This window comes from Protomyctophum bolini (assembly GCF_963924005.1).
Source record: "Protomyctophum bolini genome assembly, chromosome: 20".
In the NCBI taxonomy this organism is placed as follows: Eukaryota; Metazoa; Chordata; class Actinopteri; order Myctophiformes; family Myctophidae; genus Protomyctophum; species Protomyctophum bolini.
The window spans coordinates 4547066-4572058 of NC_137881.1; the positions used below are offsets into that span (position 1 = coordinate 4547066).

General features: G+C 46.7%; 1 protein-coding gene across 1 annotated transcript in view; it reads right to left on the reverse strand.

Moving 5' to 3' along the window:
* Positions 1-24993, reverse strand: part of ppargc1a (peroxisome proliferator-activated receptor gamma, coactivator 1 alpha) — a 66223-nt gene that overhangs the window by 28941 nt on the left and 12289 nt on the right. The window contains 3 exon segments of the mRNA XM_080793133.1: positions 598-655; positions 1651-1701; positions 1703-1891. Of these exon segments, the coding sequence (XP_080649259.1) occupies positions 598-655; positions 1651-1701; positions 1703-1891 (298 nt within the window).

The following is a 24993-nucleotide window of genomic DNA, read 5'->3' on the forward strand; positions in this document are numbered from 1 at the left end:
TATATGTCAAACTCAAGGCCCGGGGGCCAAATCAGGCCTGTGAATGAATTATCTTTGGCCCGTGGGATGATATTTAATTAGTATTAGAACTGGCCCTCTGGTATATTGCACGGACCACCACAATACTACAAGTCCCACAATGCACTGCGAGTGCATTGTCACAACATATCGAGGGCCCGCAAGCGCAAGCATGTGTCTTCTCTTCACTATTGATCAGCAGTGAAAGTATATCACTTGTGTGGTCAACTTTCTGTTGAAACACAGTCCGGCCCCTCGACTTGTACCAATTTCTTTATTTTGGCCCACTGTGTATTTGAGTTTGACATCCCTGCCTTAGGATCTTCTTCATTCCTGAAGAAGATTCAGTCAGTCACTCTATTTTTCCTCTTGTACTGCCTTTTGTCTATATAGCACCTGGGCTAGAGTGGAGGTGCATGCTCTATTTCCTTTGTCAGTATAGAGAAGATCCAATGATGATGATTTCAAGCTATACGGTTATATTTACCAAAAGCACAAAAACACCGTTCTCTAAGACTTGCTGTTTTTGTTTACAGTTTATGGTTTATAAAGGACGGTGTTTTGGGGTATACACAGAACCATGAGGCTTCGCGGCTTGTTGTGATTGGATAAACACAAAGCGTTTGGGCACGTAGCCCTAAAGGTCACACTGTAGGACCAGCATGGAGTTAAATGGACTATGACCAGAACACAACAGGTTCTAGGACAAAGACTTTAACGCCAGATAAATGCTCCAGATGGTGTTTTTGTTTAAAAAGGGGGAAAAAACTAGAAAGACACGATGAACGTAAACAGAATACACATCAGAAAGAGACACACACACACACACACACACACACACACACACACACACACGCACACACACACACACACACACACACACACACACACACACACAAAAGCAGATAAGATGCTTTTCTTTCTCTTTTATTTTAAAGAGCCCGGGCTGAATCCAGAGCTGAACTTATACTTAAGTACAAATTTTGAGGTACTTTTACTTTACTGGAGTATTTCAAAAATGTCTGTATACTTTTACTTCCACTCCAGTATATCTCAGAGGTAAATATTTAATCCACTACATCTATTTGCAAACCTTAGTTAGTAGTTTAGTAGTTTGTAGTTTTAGAATTTAGATTATCATTACAAAACATAAATGAACCACTTCAACTCTGTACAGTACATTTCAAGCATTTGAAAATAGCGGATCTTATGCAACGCATTGTGAGCTTGTATAGTTACGCGTATACTTTTGGTACATTTTTATGCCAGTATACTTTTGTACTTTTACTCAAGTAAATGTTAAATTCCGGACAAAAACATGGTCATGAATACTTTCTGCTTCCAGTCACTAGTTTAAAGTCTCATTTCTCATGTCATAATATTCTTTTTGAAAAATGATGGTCCCATTTATTAAAAAGATTACCATAAAGTCGCGTATGTTCTGAGGGGCGTGGCTACCGTTACAGTCTATGAACGGGAGCCACCCCCCGTTCAAGTTAAAATAAAAACCAACCAAGAGTAAGGGTGGGGGGAAGTCCCGCCTCGTTGTCTGGGCCAGCCAATGGCCAGCTGGGCCCAAACGGATCTAGAAATATGGCGACTACAAACATAGACGACTAAACGTTGTCTCACCAGTGACTGCTCCTCTGGCTCGTCCGGCGTGCGCGGCGAGCCGTCGAAGGGGGGTGGAGGGACAGCTGCGGTCGCTGCCGGCGGGGCCACCGGCGTTGTTGTTGGTGGTCACGACGTTGTCCCCCACCTCGGCGTGTCCCAGGGCCTCGAACGAAGGCAGTCCGTCCTCGTCCACCGGGATGCTGTCCAGAGTCTCCGTGAGCACCGCCAGCAGGTTGGCCTCATTCTCCTCGTCTATCTTCTTAGGAGGGGGGAGGGGGAGGGAAGGAGGGGGGGGGGGAGGGGGAGGGGGAGGGGGAGGGAGGGAGGGAGGGGGGAGGGAGGGGGGGGACGGGGGGGGGACGGGGGTTGAATAGGAAGACAGGAGGGGGAAAAAAGAGAATAAAAAATAGGACATTTAGTTGTGGGGAAGTTGCATCTTTACTTTCCCTTTCTTTCCAGATGGAAAGGAGGGGTGGGTGGGGTGGGAGGCGGCATGCTGGGTTTTATTGTTAGGATGGATTTTTTTATATATATATATATATATATATATTGCTGCTGAGCTGCCTCTATGCTGGCTGGCACAGTGTTTTTTATTTTTATTTATTTTTTACATTATAAAAACAAAACTTTTTCTCTCACTGCACCATGAAGTATGAGTCAGAGGGCTGTCACTCAAACTTTAAGCATGCAGCTTACTGGACCCAAAATAACACCCCTCACCCCCCCTCCACCCCCCTCCACCCCCCACCGCACCCTCACCCCCCCCCAGAAACCCATTACCAGAGCTGACACTACATAGAGAGAAGAGAAGAGAGAGTGGGGATGTGCGTGCGTGCGTTACAGTGCGTGCGTGCGTTGCAGGGAAACAATGGATGGAAGTTCAGTCTCTTCAATCCATCTCTCTCTCTCTCTCTCTTCTCTCTCTCCCCCCCCCTCCCCACAGTCAGAGACGATCGGCTTCTTGTCTACAAGATGTTTGCTCGCAGTCCTCCGATAAGGTGAATCAGCACCGCTATATAAACCCATTCTGACCTGAGATCAGATTCTAAAAAAATGTCTTCTATACATCCTGACAGTTTTCTGAAAAAGCTATGTTTCTATGTCAGTCGTTCTTCGTCGATTTTTCAAAAATAGCAGACCTACAAGCTCATAGCGCGCCACTCGGTGGCGCGCTATGAGCTTGTAGATCTGCTATTTTTCAATAGCTAAAGCATAACATGATGCTAACACCAAAAGGGCCGTAGAGACAACTGATGTTTTGCACGACGAGGAGGAGGCGTGGCGATATTACCGCTGACGTTTGGGTGAAAATAAAGCCTTTGTTATAATGATGCCACTCACCCCCTCTTTGATGTGCGTCGGCACTGTTGTTTACACACCCCACTGTAATGGGTGTGTGTGTGTGTGTGTGTGTGTGTGTGTGTCAGAGCCTATCTCACAAAATGTCGGGAGTTTGTTTGTTTGTGGGTTTGATGGAGATAAGACAGAGAAGCGAGAGAGAGAGGGAGAGAGAGAGAGAGAGTGAGTGACAGAGACAGAAAGAGAGAGAGAGAGAGAGAGAGAGAGAGAGAGTGAGAGAGACAGAGAGAGAGACAGAGAGAGAGACAGAGAGAGACAGAGAGAGAGACAGAGAGAGAGACAGAGAGAGAGAAATGAACATCTGAATGAGAGTATTTAGAGAGACTTATTACAAAATAGGCAAAAGAAGATGGTCAAATATATAATAATATAGCAATCTGAGATGCCCCATCTTCAACAAATAAAGGAAAAACAGCGCCCCCTTGTCCTCGAAGTCAACAGTCTGTCTTGAGAGACTAAATATACAGTGACAGGAGGAACGACAAGTTAACATGCGTGCGTAGTGTGTGTGTGTGTGTGTGTGTGCGTGCGTAGCGTAGCGTGCGACTGAGCGTGTGCGCCCTGTGCCACAATAAGACCAGGAGTTCCAGGGCCATGAAAGCCTTGGGGGGGGGACATTAACCCATTCTGACCTGAGATCAGATTCATACGAGGTTTCCACTGGACACACCCTGGTCTGATGAACCCATTCTGACCTGAGATCAGATTCTAAAAAATGTCAGTCGTTCTGTCGATTTTTCAAAAATAGCAGACCTACAAGCTCGTAGCGCGCCACTCGGTGGCGCGCTATGAGCTTGTAGATCTGCTATTTTTCAATAGCTAAAGCACGACATGATGCTATAACACCAAAATGGGTTCCCGTTCAGAATGGGTTAAGTCATAGCAGGAAGATAAACAGTGCCGTCACCCCGCGCGGCTAACGGGTCTCTCTCCGCGGCACGGCGGCCAGCCGCCCAGCGAGAACAAATCCATTTTATGCTAACCCGACGGGGATTAGCATCGCTCCGCGACAGCGTGTGGCCATCATTATTATGCCGATGGGGGCGACCACCAAACCCTTAGGCTAGCGGCGCGCAGCGCTATGCTCCCGAACGCGCCGATGATTCAGGCTTCCCGTGCGCACGCAATTATCCCACCCACTTGTTCCCGCTCACACCCTCGACCCCCCCACACCCCAACCCCCAGCCCCATGCCTCTCACACACACACACACACACACACACACACAGATTATATTATGCCCACCACGGATACTATAGCTCTTCTCAGACACAGCCTTGTAGCTATAGTGAGGAGATGTGGAGGCAGCGGTGGCCGAACGGAAGGTCGCTAGTTGGTATCCGAAGGTCTTGATATCGGAAGGTCGCTATAGTTCGTATCCCTGGACCGGCACGTTAAAATTACCACAGCTGAAGTGCCCTTGAGCAAGGCATTGAACCCCTACCATGAAATGTTCTATATGAGCAGGGCCTGGCTGTAAACAAGTTATTGAGCTTATAGTCCAGTTACCCTGCAGGGTAAACATAGTACCTTTGCTTTCCTTTCCAGATATATAGGCAACAGCAGCACCACCTATTTTCAATTTGAGATGACACGGATATAGGTAGCTTCTTATAGGCATTAGCAGCTTGGCATGCTTTTATAGCTGCAGTTTCCTGCTCACCTGATGCTCATTGGAATGGGAAGACATTCTCTGTGTCTGAGTGAGAGCACACTTTAGAGTCCATGCGTGGACAGAAGAAGCTGTGTTTTGCGTCATTTCCGTTTTTTTTTTTTACAGCTGGTGGATGGAAAAGAATCTCCACCGACGCGGCAGATTGCCGGAAAAGTCTGTCGCGTGGGCGGAGCTTCTTTTCCATTCACCAGCTGTCTAAAAAAACGGAAATTACGCAAAACACAGCTTCTTCTGTCCGCGCATGGAAGTTCAAGTGTGCCCAGGCTGTCTGAGCAACACTCAGCCGCACACACAAGCAGATATAAAAAGAAAGTAGGACAAAAAAAGAAAAAAAGGGAGGCATACTGTATTTCACAGAGATAATACGATCTGTTAATGCATTGTCAACTATAAAACGCCTTGCAGGAAATTGCTCCCTGTGAGGTGGCAGTGCACGCTGTTTAATTACTCGCAGACAGCAGCTTCAAAACCCAGCGTTCCGGAACTCCGTGTTATTCCATTCAATGTTTTTCCAACATCACCATAATATTAGCTGAGTGCTTAAAGCGGGAGTGGGAGATAATGTTGAATATACGCTGGAGCCTTTTCAACACGGCCCCACAACATGCTCTCCTCCTTGGTGGAGAGAACTGAAGAGAGGGATCATTCTAGATTATCTCAGCTGAGTCTTTAAACCATGTAGGCCTGACGTCGAAATTTAAAAAATGTATTTTTCTATGTTTCTGTATCAGTGGTTCTCAATATTTAATGTCGAGGACCCCAACAATGATATGTAATTGGCCGCCGACCCCCCATCTGAAAATATGTTGTTCCAGGGACCCCCCCCCCCACACCAGATGCAAAGATTTGAGTTAAAAACTGGAAACTCCGAAAGAATAATATATTCAAATATTTGAGCCACATTTTCACGATTTTTCAAAAAATAGCAGACCTATACAAGTTCATAGCGTGGCACTCGGTGCCGCGCTATGAGCTTGTAGATCTGCTATTATTGAGCTATTATTGAGTATAACATAATGCTTATAAAACACCAAAAAGGGGTTCCCGGCCAGAATGGATTAATGGACCAGACATCTGTTTAGGTTCAGAAACTCGACAAATATCTGGAAAAAGGGGCAGCATGGCTTTGGGAGTTGGGGAGGCTTTTTATACCCACCCCCTCCTCCCCCTGGAGTCATTTCAAAACCCCGTATAAACTTCTGCGACATCTGCAACCATATCTTGTACCTCATAAAGTTTGCATAAAGATTTGAGATGGATGTCTCGGGAGGGTTTATTATGTCATGGTCGGCAGTGGCACGGCGGCGGCACGGGGAACACAAAGACAGTTCTGAGGCCGGGGTTGAGTTTCATTCAGGCAGACATACACGGTTAGCTCATTTAAACCATTCTGACCTGAGATCAGATTCTAAAAAAATGTCTTGTTTGAAAATGACAGTTTTCTGAAAAAGCTATGTTTCTATATGTCAGTCGTTCTTCGATTTTTCAAAAAAATAGCAGACCTACAAGCTCGTAGCGCGCCACTCGGTGGCGCGCTACGAGCTTGTATATCTGCTATTTTTCAATAGCTAAAGCATAGCATAATGCTAACACCAAAAGGGGGTTCCCGTCCAAAATGGGTTAATTCGGTCTTTCTAAAGCGTCCACTGATGGTGCATGGTGCTCATGCAGGCAGTCTCCGTATCCCCCCCAAAGAGAAGTGAGAATTGGGGGCCCTCGATCGCCCCTCGTACTCTGAAAGGGGCCATTTGTAAAACCACAGAGTCGTGACGACTATTCTGTTCAGACCTATATGGCTGCAGTTCTGGTATATATATATAGAGGCAACTCGCAGGACAAGTGGGGGGGATTTGAGAAGCTGGGTAAAGAAGTATATAGTGAACCTACTAAGATTCTGCTTTTAGATAGAGACAGAGAGACAGAGACAGAACGAGACAGAGAGAGAGAGAGAGAGAGAGAGAGAGAGAGACAGAGAGACAGAGACAGAGAGACAGAGAGACAGACAGAGACAGAGAGACGGACAGAGAGAGAGACAGACAGAGACAGAGAGAGAGGACATGACCGAATGTCCCTGTCCATTAAAGCCAGATTTTTCCATGCCAGCTTTAACCCATTTTGGGTGGGAACCCCTTTTGTTGTTTTATAACTATAAGCATTATGTTATACTTTAGCTATTGAAAAATAGCAGATCTACAAGCTTGTAGATCTCCTTTTTTTTATCGTAAAAAAATGTGGCACAAATCTTTGAATGTTATATTCTTTCAGAGCAAACGGTTTTGTTTCATTTTGACGTCAGGCCTTAATTAAATGGGTTAAGAAACCATGCATGACAACAACATGCAAGTGGACCAAAGTCAACCTGTATACCTCTGGGGGTCCCTTTCTGTCCACCCCCGCCAAAATAAAAGCTGAAAAAGGGGGAGAACAACTAATACCCTGCACTAGGAGGGAATTAAGGCCTATATATAAGGTGATGCCATGAGGACAGGACCTGGCAACCCCACCCCGCCTGACAGGACCTGGCAACCCCCCCTGACGGCCAGCCGTCGTGTCCACTCGTATCAATCACGGCGGTAGATGTTTGTTGCCAGGAGAGAGAGAGAGAGAAAAAGGGACACAGAGAGAGACGGAGGAACAAAGAGAGGACAGACGGAACAAATTGTCTCAGCGGGAGGGCCCTCCTTGCCCCCGTCCCGCTTAATGGACCTCACCAGAGTTAAAGAGATCTTAACAATCCTGGGCTAATTGTGGGAGCAAACGATAAATTAACCTTCCTTTGGCAATTCTAAAGGGTGCCATTTATTTCGTGTCGTTTTTTTAATTCTAGGATGCTTCAATTGAGCCATAAATAAAGCATTGCTGGTGGTGACTATAGTGCAGGCCATTGGCTGTTCCATCCACCCCCCCCCCCTCATAGGAGAGAAAAGAAAGCCCGGCCCCAGAGTTAGTTCCATTATCAGGTGAGGCCCCTCCTTTTCGTTATCAGTCAAAGCCGTCGTCTTTGAAATCGTCCTTGCCTTCAACTCTTTTATTGAGTTCCACTGGACCACACTATTGTGTTCCACCGGAGTAGAGATACTATTCACGCCTTATTGCTGATAACGTTGGAGGCCAGCAGGCTGTTGTGTGTTTTTACCCCCCTCTCCACCCCCCCAAAGCGCTTTACTTTTGTACTTTACTGACGCAAATAGCCAAATTAAATCAGCTAATTACTTCCCGAGGATTCCATTCCATTCCATTGCATTGCAGGCGGCTCCCCCAAAACTTTGCCAGGGATGGCATTTGATTTGATTTGAATTGAATTGAATTGAATTGGGGGCTGTTTTCAGGAGAGGAAATAAGGCATCATTTACATAATGACATAAAAAAGGAACCATACACTCACTGAACAACACCAAGAGATGTTAAAAAGAAAATTGTCTGTTTGTTGTTATGAGACAAAAAAAACGATCTCGATGAAAACGAATCTCTTTATACCAAATAGGTCATCTTTGCTATTGAAATTAGGGTTTGTATACTCCCCCCCCCCCCTCCCCCCTCTGTAAATAGAGAAAAAATAAACCCACCCATTCAAACTGAAAACAGTCTTAATAAATTGGCCCCTGTCTGAATTGCTCCGGGTTAAATCGGTTCCTTGACAATTTAATTGTGCCAGTTTTTGGTCTCAAGTGTTATTCTTTTTTTTTCTCTCCCTCCTGCCCTGCAGCTTCTGTTGCTCCGTCACGTTTCAAAAAGTATTCCCTCAGACGAGGTTTAAACGTGGCTAGAACCTTCTAGTCACAGCAACAATCCAAAAGGATGGATGGAGATAGGTTTAGCGTGGAGAGCACACACACACACACACACACACACACACACACACACACACACACACACAGCCACAGTCATCCTGTCTCCAGAACCAGAACCGGGCCCAAACCCTCCACATACACACAGCCACAGTCATCCTGGTGTCCAGAGGAACCAGAACCGGACCCAAACCCTCCACATACACACAGCCACAGTCATCCTGGTGTCTCCAGAACCAGAACCGGAGCCAAACCCTCCACACATACACACAGCCACAGTCATCCTGGTGTCCCCAGAACCGGGCCCAAACCCTCCACATACACACAGCCACAGCCATGCTGGTGTCTCCAGAACCGGCCCAAACCTCCACATACACACAGCCACAGTCATCCTGGTGTCTCCAGAACCGGCCCAAACCTCCACATACACACAGCCACAGCCATGCTGGTGTCTCCAGAACCGGCCCAAACCTCCACATACACACAGCCACAGTCATCCTGGTGTCTCCAGAACCGGCCCAAACCTCCACATACACACAGCCACAGCCATGCTGGTGTCTCCAGAACCAGAACCGGCCCAAACCCTCCACATACACACAGCCACAGTCATCCTGGTGTCTCCAGAACCAGAACCGGCCCAAACCCTCCACATACACACACACAGTCATCCTGGTGTCTCCAGAACCGGGCCAACCCTCCACACACACACAGCCCCCCATGGATGGTTTTGGATCTGAATAATCATGACTCTCTGCTCTGTTGACTCTGGTCTCGTAGCCATATGGAAAACTACAAAGGGCCTTTTGCGACGTACGCGCCAGTATCGGTTACAACACAAAGCCCCAATCACATGCCTTGACCACAATGACAGCTTAACATTTAGTTTTATTACTTGGAACACCGACAGACTGCTGCTGCCGCTGCCACACACACACTGTGCGTGCGTGCTCGCGGCGCGTGGTGGGACTTAACGGCGTTATGTATGGTTTCGTCGCTCAGTACAGCCCATAATCGCCCTCTCTCCATCTCAGTAAGCCCGTGCTAAATGACCGGACATCTCTGGCGGCTGCCGTGATTTGTCTCTCTGCCGTGCCACGCCTCCCTCTCTCTCCCTCTCTCTCTCTCCCTCTCCCTCTCTCTCTCACCTCCGCGACCATATGTTGCTTGCCTGCGTGACCGGCAGCCTGACGTGTCGGAGAGAACCCGACTAGGCTGCGCCTCAACAACAACGGCACGGCGGCTGACTTTGATTTATTTCCCTCTGAAATCTGGGGAGCCGCGACGGTAATAACACACAATGACATTATTTGTTTATCAAATCCAAGGCGGCCTTTCTTTCTCTCTCTCTCTCTTGGCAAGAGTCGTGGAGATGTGGCAACTTTGATAGCGCCCCCATGAGGCCTGTGCGTGTGTCGCCGTGTGTCGCCCGCGCGGTACCGCAATATGCTCATGCCGAGCCGAGCAACAAACGAGCGTCTGTCTGTCTGTGTTGCGATGTATGTGTGTGTGTATGTGTGTGTGTGTGTGTGTGTGTGTGTGTGTGTGTCACCGGCCGGTGACCATTGGACACGGCCATAAGTTGTGGACACGCTGCCATCTCTTTGCAATGCAAAAAAAACCCTGAGTTTAAATGTAACCCATTGAGACCCGAGAGGCCTCATTATAGCCTGAGACTATAGCCTGGGCTAACGTTGTTGGCCCCTCCTCCTCCTCTCCCCCCCCCCCCCCCACATAGTGCTGCAGCGCTATACGTCACATCATTTGGAGCGACGCCCACCCGGAAAGGGTTGACTCCTCCCACTTCTAGACCAAGAGCGGCCAATAATGCGTTCATATAGAAATGTGTAAAAAAATGATCTACAAGCTTGTGAACTTGTAGATCGTCTATTTTATACTTTATAGTAGTAAAGTATATAAACCAGGGCATTCATTTATGGGAAAATGTTAGTACAAGGTTTTATACATTTGATGCCTATGTGTGCCTCTGTACTAGTGTCCATGCTGTGATGGAAAAATGACTCTTCGCTTTAGCTTTGCTGTGTTTCCGCTGCACTAAACATGAATTGTTACAAAATACCTTGTCTAGTATACAGTATAGCACAGTACACAGTACACTGTACAGTACAATGGGGCCATTATCCCATTCTGACCTGAGATCAGATTCTAAAAATGTTCTTCTACATCCTGACAGTTTTCTGAAAAAGCTATGTTTCTAATGTCAGTCGTTCTTCGATTTTTCAAAAATAGCAGACCTACAAGCTCGTAGCGCGCCACTCGGTGGCGCGCTATGAGCTTGTAGATCTGCTATTTTTCAATAGCTAAAGCATAACATAATGCTATAACACCAAAAGGGATTCTGGCCCAGAATGGGTTATAGCAATGCCTCGGAGTCCTTGGAGAAAGAGATTCATATAAAGAAGACATTCCTCAGACACTCCCTTTGCGAAGGTGTGCTCTCCAGTGCCTGCAATCATTACATAATATACGTATTGATTCATCTCACCAGTGGTTCATTACCAGGGCGTTAGAAGCACGCAGTTGAAATTTTCCACGACAATTCTAGCCAACGAGGCTCGCGTCACTAACTTCATGCCTTTTCCCACTGAGTCTCTCTCTGTCTCTCTCCCTCTCTCATGTCAAGTGAAGTGTAAAATCTGACAGTTGCGACACTAGCGATGACTCCCACTGTAACAATGGAATGTGGAAGTGCTAAAATGGTAAATAAATGGTAAATGGTGCATTTATATAGCGCCTGCTTTACATAGATTGTGCATTACATTCACACACACATTAATACACCGATGGCAGCGGAAGGCATGCAAGGTATACCAACCAGCACATCGGGAGCAATTAGGGGTTCAGTGTCTTGCTCAAGGACACTTCGACATGTAGGACAGGAGGAGGAGCCGGGATTCGAACCGCCGACCCAGGGATCATTGGACGACCTGCTCTATATACCTCCTGAGCCACAGTCGCCCACAGTGCTCATTCTATCTCAGTGGGATAGTTCCAATGTGTGGAACTATAGCCCATAGCACCCTGCTTTGTCTCAATGGGATAGTTCCAATGTTTGGAACTATAGCCCATAGGCACCCGCTTTGTCTCAATGGGATAGTTCCAATGTGTGGAACTATAGCCCATAGGCACCCCGCTTTGTCTCAATGGGATAGTTCCAATGTTTGGAACTATAGCCCATAGCACCCTGCTTTGTCTCAATAGGATAGTTCCAACGTTTGGAACTATAGCCCATAGCACCCTGCTTTGTCTCAATGGGATAGTTCCAATGTTTGGAACTATAGCCCATACATAGCACACCCCGCTTTGTCTCAATGGGATAGTTCCAATGTTTGGAACTATAGCCCATACATAGCACACCCCGCTTTGTCTCAATGGGATAGTTCCAATGTTTGGAACTATAGCCCATACATACATAGCACCCCACTTTGTCTCAATGGGATAGTTCTAATGTTTGGAACTATAGCCCATACATACATAGCACCCCACTTTGTCTCAATGGGATAGTTCCAATGTTTGGAACTATAGTCCATAGGCACCCCGCTTTGTCTCAATGGGATAGTTCCAATGTTTGGAACTATAGCCCATACATACATAGCACACCCCGCTTTGTCTCAGTGGGATAGTTCCAATGTTTGGAACTATAGCCCATACATAGACACACCCCGCTTTGTCTCAATGGGATAGTTCTAATGTTTGGAACTATAGCCCATACATACATAGCACCCCACTTTGTCTCAATGGGATAGTTCCAATGTTTGGAACTATAGCCCATACATACATAGCACACCCCGCTTTGTCTCAATGGGATAGTTCTAATGTTTGGAACTATAGCCCATACATACATAGCACCCCACTTTGTCTCAATGGGATAGTTCCAATGTTTGGAACTATAGCCCATACATACATAGCACCCCACTTTGTCTCAATGGGATAGTTCCAATGTTTGGAACTATAGTCCATAGGCACCCCGCTTTGCGGCGAGATCAAAGCGTGTCCCCTGCACTCTCTTACTATAGATCACTCTGGTTATAAATCTACAGCCAAACACAATAATTCCTGTCAAGAGAAACTTTCTCGTGAAGTGACTGAAAAGGCAAAAGGACAGAAAGCTGAATATAACCCTGACTTTCCAAAAAAGCTCGACCCAAAAGAATGAACTTTAGGTACGGCATGCAGCACAAACAGATCGATAAGACGAGATACATCATTTTGGTCCCCGAGTGCCATCCGATGCCCGTCCGTCTGCCCCTCTAGCCCATTTTGCGCGGGAACACCTTTTGGTGTTATAGCATTATGTTATGCTTTAGCTATTGAAAAATAGCAGATCTACAAGCTCATAGCGCGCCACCGAGTGGCGCACTACGAGCTTGTAGGTCTGCTATTATTGAAAAATCGAAGAACGACTGACATAGAAGCATGGCTTTTTCAGAAAACTGTCAGGATGTAGAAGACATCTTTAGAATCTGATCTCAGGTCAGAATGGGCTAGTCTCCGTTCACAGACGGGACGTCCTGTCCTGTCCTGTCCGAAGGAGAGCAGGCGCCACCGCGCCACAAACGCAGACGTCTGATCTGTTTTTAGGCATCGCACTCTAAAGCTAAACTTTGGCCCAACAAAACTATGGCCTTGTCGAAGATGTCTTCTATGGCCTGGCCCGACAGACAGGAGTTGACTCAAACGCCATAGATGTCGCTTAGCTTATACAAATGATGGCTCTCATCATCATCACTCAGTAGTAGAGAGACACTGACTGGTCTGAGATACAACAGCACAGAGAAAGTACCTCTAACCAATCAATGTATATGTACTATGTGTGTGTGCGCGTGCGTGTGTGTGTGTGTATGTGTGTGCGTGTGCTTGTGTGCAGAGATTATGTGTCTCATGGGAACCATTTGGAACTGTTAGAGCACTATCAGATGAGCTGACTGAGAGAGAGAAAGAGGAAGAGATACGTTATGTGTGTGCGCGCGCGTGCGAGCGAGAGAGGGAGAGAGAGGGAGAGAGATGGAGAGAGAGAGAGAGAGAGAGAGAGATGGAGAGGGAGAGAGAGGGGGAGAGAGAGAGAGGGAGAGAGGTCGAGAGGCCGTTGTGACAGAACCTGACACAGACCAGATCTGATGGAGACCAAAACCCAAGGGATTGTCACAGTGCCAAAAGCGGTTCATTCCGGTTCTCTCTCCCTGCTCCCCCTCCCCCCTCCCCCCCAGAGAGCTCAGGTTAGTGTCTGAACTTTGCAATATACTATCATGTAGGAGTTGGAAAGGAAAGGAAAGGAAAGGTACTATGTTTACCCTGCAGGGTAACTGGACTAAGCTCAAGAACTTGTTTACAGCCAGGCCCTGCTCATAGAACATTTCATGGTAGGGGTTCAATGCCTTGTCCATGAAGGGCACTTCAGCGGTGGTAATTTTAACGTGCCGGTGCAGGGATACGAACTACTCGAACTAGCGACCTTCCGATATCAAGACCGCTCCGCAAACCGTTCGGCCACCGCTGTCCTAGTTGCCCGCTGGACTAGTTTACAATATGTAAGGCCAGACGAACATGTGGACTAGTTTACAACTTGTAAGGCCAGTTAACATGTGGAGCTGGACTATAGTTTACAACATGTAAGGCCATCTGAACATAGATAGAACTAGAAGACATCTAGTGGAACTAAAAGACAAGTCATTTTATGTATGTTTTTTTTTTGTCTACAAAATCAAACGAACACACGCACGCACGCACACGCACGCACGCACACGCACGCGCACGCGCACACGCACACGCACACGCACACGCACACGCACACGCACACGCACACGCACACGCACACACACACACACACACACACACACACACACACACACACACACACACACACACACACACACACACACACACACACACAGAGTTGGGCCTACACATACACACGGCACACACACACACACGCCTAGTAAAACAGCTGAAAACACCACAACAGGTTCAGTCATGGTTCCCTCCTAGCAGAGTATAGCGGCCCCCAAGCTGCTGTTGTTGTTGTGTCTTATTGCAGCCGCTCAACAGATGGTCAAAGCTTCCGTTTTCATAGCACCAGAATGCTGCACGCACACACAAACACACACACACACACACACACACACACACACACACACACACACAGTCACACACACACACGCACGCACACACACACGTCACGCTGCGAATGATTAGATGGCCGTTCCCGCTTGTTTGCCAGCTATACGCTTCCCCAATCGAACTTGGCGCAAGAGAGCGCTGATTGCAGCCGTAATTGCCGAGACTGTTGTGGTCACAGCAGGTGGCGGTGGTTGGTTTGGTTGGTGGATGTGATGTGGAGGGGGAGGGGGGAGGGGGGAGGGGAGGGGAGGGGAGGAGGAGAGGGGGGGCGGTGGATATACAAAGATTTTGGAGTTCCGTAGATAAATATTCATCTGAGATGAGGTTTAGGCGGGGCAGGGTGTGGGGGTGGGTTGTGGGGGTTGGTTGAGCAATGAACGGTGCTTCCCTCTGCCATTTTTTTGTGTCTAATGGCATGCAAATAGCTATTTGCTTAAGTCGGCAGCTCTCTCTGAATGTGCAGCGCTAAGCATGGTTGGTGGGGGCCTTTGAATATATATGCGTTATGCTGTTGTCTATATGGTGAGTCAGGGAGATGAGAGGGAGAGAGAGAGAGAGAGAGAGAGGGGGAGAGGGGGGGGGGGGGGAGGACGCTAGAGAGTGGTCCCCGTCACCCACATCCTTCTCGTTAAACGGACACTGTCACATTTTCCCGGCTGAGGTGCCTTCGTCCGCTAACTGCAGTGGGCAGCCATGCACGCACACACACACACACACACACACACACACACACACACACACACACACACACACACACACACACACACACGCACACACACACACACGCACACACACACAAGCTTCAGATCGTGACATTTGCATACATTTGCAAAGGGGGGGTGGGGGGGGCAGATTGGGCCGTGGGTTCATGTTTTCCCTACGCAGCATGCTCAAAACGTTAATATCTGTGTGTGTGTGTGTGTGTGTGACGCACGCACGCACGCAAACAACGCACACATGCACGCACGCACACACGCAACGCACGCACGCACGCATGCACGCACGCAACGCACGCATGCAACGCAACGCATGCAACGCACACACAGACCGTTTCCTGACCTTTCAGGCCCTGCCCAGCCCGCCGTGTGTACTTGTTGTTGTGGCTTTAAATTTGTCACAATATAATATCTGCCTTGGAAAGTACAGTGTGTGTGTGTGTGTGTGTGTGCGCGTGTGCGTGCATTATTGCAGTTTTTTCCCCATATGCACATGCTTGCACATCATGTGCATATTATGGGACGGATGGTGGGGACCTCAATATCACGAAATTTATGGTAATTGAAAATGGCAGAATCTTTTTGGTTTGGGGAAATGCAGTCAATTTGATTCTGCGTCAAAAAAAGGTCACCCTATTCAATTTGCACTCAACGCCGTCGTGCCGCTCACACACATTCGACAGGGAAACAAACACCTGAGAGCAAAGTGATCTTATCGAGGTATACCGATGGCGCTCAGGCCTCACCACTTACCCACGGCATAAAAGCTATTTGCTGATTACTAAATAAACGCATTATCTTTTACCTTGACTTCTGTATCGAGCGGTGGCGGTGTGTGTGTGTGTGTGCTGTTCTGCTGCTCATATATAGTCCCAGGCAGGGTTTTTTTTGCTGCTACTGCTGCGGTGAGCATGGTGCTTATCCCAGTCTGGCCGGGAAGAAGACCCTTTTTGGTGTTTTATAATTATAAAGCATTATGTTGTGCTTTTAGCTCTTGAAAAATAGCAGATCTACAAGCTACAAGCTCCTAGCGTGGCACTCGGTGCCGCGCTATGAGCTTGTAGAGCTTGTAGGTCTGCTATTTTTTGAAAAATCGTGAAAATGTGGGTGCAAATCTTTGAATATATATTCTTTCAGAGCAAACGTTTGCTCAAATGTTTGCTTCTTCGGAGTCAAATACAGATAATTCTGGGTCTCCTTGACATGAAAAAGGTCGAGAACCACCACTGACACATTAGAAAACATGAGGTTTTTGTGTCGAATCGTTTCTCAGGTCTAAAGGGGTTATCCTGCACCGTGACTTTGTGAGCACGTTATCACAGCAGATTTCTCTCTGCCTGCTCTGAGCTTCTCTCCTCTCTACTCAGGCTCTGTTGTTTGTTTGTGTATGTGATGCACGTGTGCGACAACATACAGCAGGCAGGCACAGAGGACTTCACAAGGCCCCTCACATGTCACGCGAGTTGCAAAAACAACACAGTGGATATCTAGAGACATCTATGCAGTAAAAAGAAAAGAAAAAAGGAATATACTTCAAAGAGAAAGTGCACATGCAAAGGCTTCGAATCGAAACAATTGTATATATACACCACAACACATCAACAACACGAGGAATGATAAGGGAAGGAAGGTACGGTATAGGCTCTGGGAAAAGCATATAACGTATAAGAAATCTTCTCTGTATTATCGTCGACTCTCACAAAGTCCATCTCGAAGGAATCCCCAGAACCGTTCTCTGCACCTGGAATACTAATCATCTGCCCTTTTATCCCATTCTGACCTGAGATTAGCTTCTAAAAAATGTCTTCTACATCCTGACAGTTTTCTGAAAAAGCTATGTTTCTATGTCAGTCGTTCTTTGATTTTTCAAAAAAATAGCAGACCTACAAGCTCGTAGCGCGCCACTCGGTGGCGCGCTATGAGCTTGTAGATCTGCTATTTTTCAATAGCTATAAAGCATGACATGATGCTGACACCAAAAGGGGTTCCCGGACAAAAGGGGTTATTTTAGCTAGCCGTTGTAAAGGAGAAAAGCTTGCGCACACCTATAGAAACCAGGCGTACAGTATGCACAGGTGCGTACAGTATATAGGCCAGTTCATGGACATCAATGAAAGCGATATAATACACACGTACGCACACTGTACATATTTGCTCCTCGGTACATGAGTATTTAATAATGAAGCAACGTTTCCGTCCCTATCCTTGCCTTGAGGAAGGTTCCGGAGGGACCAAAACGTTGCTTCATTAACCCATTCTGACCTGAGATCAGATTCATACGAGGTTTCCACTGGACAACACACTGGTCTGATGAACCCATTCTGACCTGAGATCAGATTCTAAAAATGTCAGTCGCTCTTCGATTTTTCAAAAATAGCAGACCTACAAGCTCGTAGCGCGCCACTCGGTGGCGCGCTACGAGCTTGTAGATCTGCTATTTTTCAATAGCTAAAGCACGACATGATGCCAACACCAAAATGGGTTCCTGTTCAGAATGGGTTAAATAAGAAAATATACTCATGTATACCGAACAAATACACAGTGTGCGGACGGGGTGTATTATATTGCTTTTATTTTAGCTATATAGCCATGAATTCTCTTGGCTTGTTTTTTGCTATTATAGCAAAGCTAAACATCTCCCACATTCACATACTATACAGCAGAACTAAGTGCGGATGGATAAAAAACACTTGATGACAAGCATCCAATGCCCCAAAATCCCTTCTAACCCATTCTGACCTGAGATCAGATTCATTTGAGGTTTCCACTGGACACACACTGGTCTGATTAACCCATTCTGATCCGAGATCAGATTCTAAAAATGTCAGTCGTTCTTCGATTTTTCAAAAATAGCAGACCTACAAGCTCGTAGCGCGCCACTCGGTGGCGCGCTATGACCTTGTAGATCTGCTATTTTTCAATAGCTAAAGCATAACATAATGCTAACACCAAAAGGGGTTCTCGCCCAAAATGGGCTAAGCCTAAACCACCTATTCAGACATTACATAACACTAACACACTCGGGCCCTAAAAAGAGAGTTTCTCCCCCCGGCGTCTGTTGTCCTGAAATGGTCTCCCTCGGGAGGCCAAAAGCTGATTAAAATGAGATTATTTATATAAAACTGTATGAGTTCATAAGGTCAACAGGCCAGGCCAATCATGGCACAAAAAAAATATGTGTACATTTTTTTATTCAAGATGGATTTCCACTTAATGATTTCCCAAAAGAAAACACATTGTAATGATCGTGTTGACGACATGTCACACAGCCCTGTCTTTTATAGGGACCACAACTAAAACTAAATATTATGTGTATAGCACTAGCTTCATCACAAGAAAGTGGTGAAGATAAATTCAAATTAATTCCATCAGATCATGATGTTACTGAATGAGCTGTGAATCAGTGCATGGCCAAAACCAAATTGCCAGTACAGAGAAGAGACTCCCCCTTTTATTCTCCTCAAGTTTCATATGAAATCAAACAAATGAAAGGTGACGGCTTTCAGAGCCAAAGCCAGCCAGGCATACCGACCGCCAGCCGCCAGCCCAATGTAAAGGAGACAAAAAAATAGGTTTGTGTTCCACAAAAAGGTCATACAAGAACTTCACACAATAGCTCGTTCATATAAAAAAAAAAGGACCCAAAAAATACTGAATATTTTCCATCTTGCAGTGACCAAAAGTATAGTCTGTGTGACAAAAGAAAGCAATGCAACAAAGCACCTTTCTTCTGCTCGTTGGTTTGAACACGGGTAGCCATGGTTCATGACTCTCGTATTTCATAATTCATACGAGAGTCATGGCACAACTGCAGCCTGTTTACGCGATCGCTACATTTACAATTCTAACGTATATATAAACATTCCGATTTCAAATATAATAAGTACTCACAATTTGTCCCACGGGGTGTTAGTTAGTTGGTGCACCAGCGATTAGCACTGCTGCATTCCGCATTCTTTAATAAAAGCATTTTTATCCGAGCTGTTATTTTCCATTGGCTTTCAACTATAGTCGCCCCTATCGGTCGGGAGGAGGGTGGCACTCGGTGTGTTCGATATAGGCACGCTGACCGCCCTGCCAATACAGTCTAATAGGCGATTACGCTCCCGGTGTGCAACTGTGGATTTCCAAACGAACCCCGTTTGAAAAAAGTAGCCGAGGCGCTCGGATAAAAATGCTTTTTATTAAAGAACGCAGCAGTGCTAATCGCTGGTGCAGCAACTAACTAACACCCGTGGGACAAATTGTGAGTACTTTATATTTGAAATCGGAATGTTTATATATACGTTTTGATTGTAAATGTAGCGACCGACCGCGTAAAACAGGCTGCAGTTGAGTCATGACTGTCATGATGATCACCATGGCAGTCATGTTTCAGGGCTAGAACACGGGGTGCCTCGATAGGACGGCGAGAGTGAGTCATCCAAGCCGCCATACTGACGCATGAAAACAGAGTCCTGAAGAGATAGGCTCTCAGACTATTTGTAGACTTAAACGCTTTAAAGCAGAGGGAGAGAAATAAGCTATATATTTGAGCATGCAGCGCAGCACATCATGCAGCTCGACTAGGGCTGACTGTTGTCTTTTCTGCAAGGACGACATAAAAATCTTCACAATCACAAAAGCCTCGTCGTCGTATAGCTAGAGCATTCTCGTGTTTCTTTTCCCTTTTTACCTCCTTTATTTTTAATATATATTTTTTATCCCAGGATTTTGTAACCCATTTTTCACCCCTGTGTCAATTATCTAATGTGATCCTGGGCTCTACACACCCTCCACCAACCTAGTCCCCATATGGGGGACAAGGGGAGACCAACCTAGTCCCCATATATGGGGGACAAGGGGAGAGCAACGGACTTTAACTCATGCTTCCTTCATGCCTGAGTGTCCAAGTTGCTCCTTTACAACCTGACAGGGGGGAGTTTCCCTGGTTGGACGTCGTAGCGCGTAGAAGGAACAACGTTATTCCAACCAGTTCCTTTCCCCTCCATCAGGCGCCCCGGCTGGCCAGGGGGAGGCAGTTTAGAGACCAGGATTACTGCATGTTTTTTGTGAGGGTTACCTACCCTAGGGAACACCTTCATGATGAATTCCTGTTCTGTTCTTTGGCTATATATAGAAGTGTCTATTTGTATAAGTCTCTAAATGTTCTGATGAATTGAACATGGTGGACCCTATCTTGTAAACAAGTGTAATGCTTAATTGGGTCGTCCACTCACACAGTCAACAGTCCTTGTATTGAGTTTGTGCTTGAAATGTAATTGTGATTCTGCAAACTGTTAATACATATTTCAATCAATAATCAATTAATCAGTCTGTCTGTGGGGCACACGACCACTACCATGACCACGAAGTCTCAGAAAGCACAACACATGCACACTCATCTATAAGACATGGTTTCCACTGATGACTCAAAAAGACATGAATTATGAATCATATCTTTGTTCTCTTAAAATACTAGTCTCTTGAATTTGAATCAACGGCGGTTGCATTTCGTTGAGATGTTCCTCTTTCTGTCTTCTGTCATTAAACTATTTTGGGCATGAGGAACCCCTTTTGGTGTTATGCTTTATAGCTATTGAAAAATAGCAGACCTACAAGCTCATAGCGCGCCACCGAGTGGCGCGCTACGAGCTTGTAGGTCCGCTATTTTTGGAAAAATCGAAGAACGACTGACATACAGTAGAAACATAGCTTTTTCAGAAAACTGTCAGAATGTAGAAGACATTTATAGAATGTGATCTCACGTCAAAATAGGTTAATGGAATCATGGAAGGTGCCACAACTTCAGTCACAACTAACTTCATTCCTCCTAAACAACTTGGATTTGATTTCCAGGTTCTCCCAAAAGCATTTTTCCATTCATCAAAGGTAACACTTTGACTTTGTCAAAGTGATAAATTATGCTACTGTACTCCATTCACTTGGGCTCCTTTTTGAAGTTGACACCTCTATGAAATCTGATCCCGGACGACGAGTGCCTAAAAAATATCGCCACGAAAAATCAAACATGGGGTTTTTACCATAATAGAAAAAACCAAACATCTATACCTGCTTATCCAAACAGGGGAATCCATAATGGCTATTGGGAGATATTCGGCTTATACAGTATACTCTGCTATGCTATACACAGACTGAATTCCAATTGCCTGAGGAAGGACTTGACACTTGGAAACATTGCAAACCTATAGTACAGTATATAAATCCCTTCTTAACCCATTCTGACCAGAGATCAGATTCATACGAGATTTCCACTGCAGGACACACACTGGTCTGATGAACCCATTCTGACCTGAGATCAGATTCTAAAAATGTCGTTCTTCGATTTTTCAAAAGTAGCAGACCTACAAGCTCGTAGCGCGCCACTCGGTGGCGCGCTATGAGCTTGTAGATCTGCTATTTTTCAATAGCTAAAGCATGACATGATGCCAACACCAAAAGGGGTTCCCGTTCAGAATGGGTTAATGTGTTCGAAAAACCCGACCAAAAACATTGTAAATGTAATGCATTTAAAAGGCTATTGATAAATGAGTGTTTTTTTTGGCATCGGATGTTTGTTTGGTCTGTTTGGGAACACTTCTACCACCTAGTTTGTTTGTGCAGTAATAAATTCCAAACCGACATTACAGCTGTTTCTGTTGACATTTCGGTAAAAGAGTACAATTTCTGTGTCAAGTTTATAAGGGACACCAATAAACTAACAAAGTGTGTTTGTTGGGGACATGTCGGGTATGTGAATGTAGGGCCCTTTTTGAAACTAGCTCCTTGCCACTCGTCCTACACACTTCCACTCGGTTTGAGCATAGATATATAAATAATAGAGACGCAATGCAATGCAAGTGAATGGAAGGGGGATTCCGGTGCCGTCTCTATTATTTATATATCTATGCTCAAACCAAGTGGAAGTGTGTAGGGCGAGTGGCGAGGAGCTAGTTTAAAAAAGGGGGAAGAAGTGGGCTGTGGTGGGGGTTCATGACTCGACTGCTGCCACTGCTATAGGCATGATGCTGGGACACACACGCACACGCGCACACACACACACGCACACACACGCACACACACATTGCACACACACACACCTTGGATCGATCAGCCTTTCCTGGACAGGGGAAGCGGCCCGTCACCTAGAGACTGATAGTGCATCACATCGAATCACTGCCCTTCACTCACCGGACAGGCCTGTCTGTCTGTCTGTCTGTCTGTCTGTCTGTCTGTGGATCCTTCACCTTCCCCCTCTGCCCCCCCCTCCCTCCCCTCCCTCCCCCCATCCCTCTCTCTCTTTCGAGGTATCCCTTTCACTGTCCCGCTGTCTGTTATTCATACCTCTCTCTCTCTCTCGCGCGCGGCGTGCGGCGGATCACGGGGTATCGCATTCGCTCTGCACTTTTTGTTTGTTCTCGCGCCTCGCTCTCTCTGTCCCATTTTTCACCCCTGTGTCAATCATCTAATGTGATCCTGGGCTCTACACACCCTCCGCCAACCTAGTCCCCATATATGGGGGACAAGGGGAGAGCAATAACGGACTTGAACTCATGCTTCCTTCATGCCTGAGTGTCCAAGTTGCTCCTTTACACCTGACAGGGGGGAGTTTCCCTGGTTGGACGTAGCGCGTGGAAGGAACACGTTATTCCAACCAGTTCCTTTCCCCTCCATCAGGCGCCCCGGCTGGCCAGGGGGAGGCAGTTTAGTGACCAGGATTACTGCATGTTTTTTTGTGAGGGTATACCTACCCTATAGGGGACACGGGGAGAACATGCAAACTCCACACAGAAAGGCCCTTTCGCCCAACCCCGCCTTCGGGTATATGGGCACTGATGACGCGGAGGAGGTAACACGCCGCCAGCACCCACAGCGTCCCGAGCGGGAATCGAACACAGGACCTTCTATAGCTGTGAGGCGACAGCACTAACGACTGTGCCACCGTGCCCCCCAGTGTTGCAAGGTGCAACGCTGTGGGGGGGAGAGGGTGGGGAGGAAGGCAAGGTTCAACGCTGTTGCACCTTTGTCTCAGTCGGTCTTTGTTGCACGAGGAGGAGGAGTGTAAGTGTATTCTAGGAATCCACTGTTTGTACAACCGAACCCACTATGCAAAGTATACACCATTAAATAATACAGGAAGAACTCAGGCGTGTGCATGGCACAGGCTCCATGCATATGGATGTCTGTGTGTGTGTGTGTGTGTGTGTGTGTGTGTGTGTGTGTGTCTGTGTGTGTGTGTGTGTGTGTGTGTGTGTGTGTGTGTTGTGCGTGGCTTATTGGCTTAATGTTTCTAGACAGGTTAAAGTGAAACAGTCCTGAAAAGCTCTTAGTGGAGATTAGCCCTGCTACTAAAAATAGCCACCACTAGTCCACGCACACACACACACAGGCACACGCACACACACACACACGCACACACACACACAGACACACACACACACACAGACACACACACACACACACACGACAACACAGTGAACACGCACACACACTAGAGAGTGGTGTCTAGCCAGTCGCATGGAAGAACCTCTATCTGAACTTTTGAAAGGATGAACTCAATGACATACATGTGAGCTCATGTGTGCGCGCGCTAACGCACACACACAGACACACACACACAGACACACACACACAGACACACACACACACACGCGCACACACACACAGACACACACACACACACACACACACACACACACACACACACACACGCACACACACACGAGAGAGGATCAGCTGAGTTAAGAGTTCCATATCTCAATAAACAGCGGCAACATACTGGGAATATGCAATGAATTAGAATAAATTGGCGTGTGTGTGTGTGTGTGTGTGTGTGTGTGTGTGTGTGCGCATGGGGGGGGGGGGGGGGTGTCAGGGGGGGGTGTCCATCCCCACCTCATCTCCAACGCTCTGCCAGGTTGTTGGGGATGGATGGTCTGCCTCAGGAGCTACAGAGGAGAGGAGAGGAGAGGAGAGGAGAGGAGAGGAGAGGAGAGGAGAGGAGAGGAGAGGAGAGCAACACTGGCCGAGTGTAGCGAGACAGGGGAAACAAGGGATGTTGTGTGTGTGCTGTGTGTGTGTGTGTGTGTGTGTGTGTGCTGTGTGCGTGTGTGTGTGTGTGTGTGTGAGTGTCTGACAGACTCTCCAAAATAACATCCGCTTGGATAGCCTGCACACGCACACACGTGCATGCGTGCATGTGATTGTGCGTGCGTGCGTGTGCTGTCTTGCGTGCCGTTTTCGTCTGCTACATGTGTGGAGAAAAAACAACATAACCCAACATAACTCTGGAACAGCAGCTTTGCCTTCGTTTCTTTTTTTTTTCGTGTCACGACAAAAAAAATAAGAAGAAAAAATCCAACACGACGCTGCAATCTGAGGGACCTCGCCGTGAGGACAGTGTGCTTTATTCTAATAGGACTCACACGACACGAGACGAGAGAGAAGAGAACAAATATCATTTTATATTCCGTGCAGTTATGATAATTCATACACCCTTCGCTGGGGTGGTGACTGTGTGCGGGCGGCGAACTCTCAAATGTCAGCATAAATTTGCAAAATATAAACGCCACTAGGCATTGTAGCGGGGGGGGGGGGGGGGGACTGGATGCAAGGAGCATGAGGGTCTCTGTGTGTGTGTGTGTGTGTGTGTGTGTGTGTGTGTGTGTGTGTGTGTGTGTATGTGTGTCATGTGTTTGCATGAGAAAGTG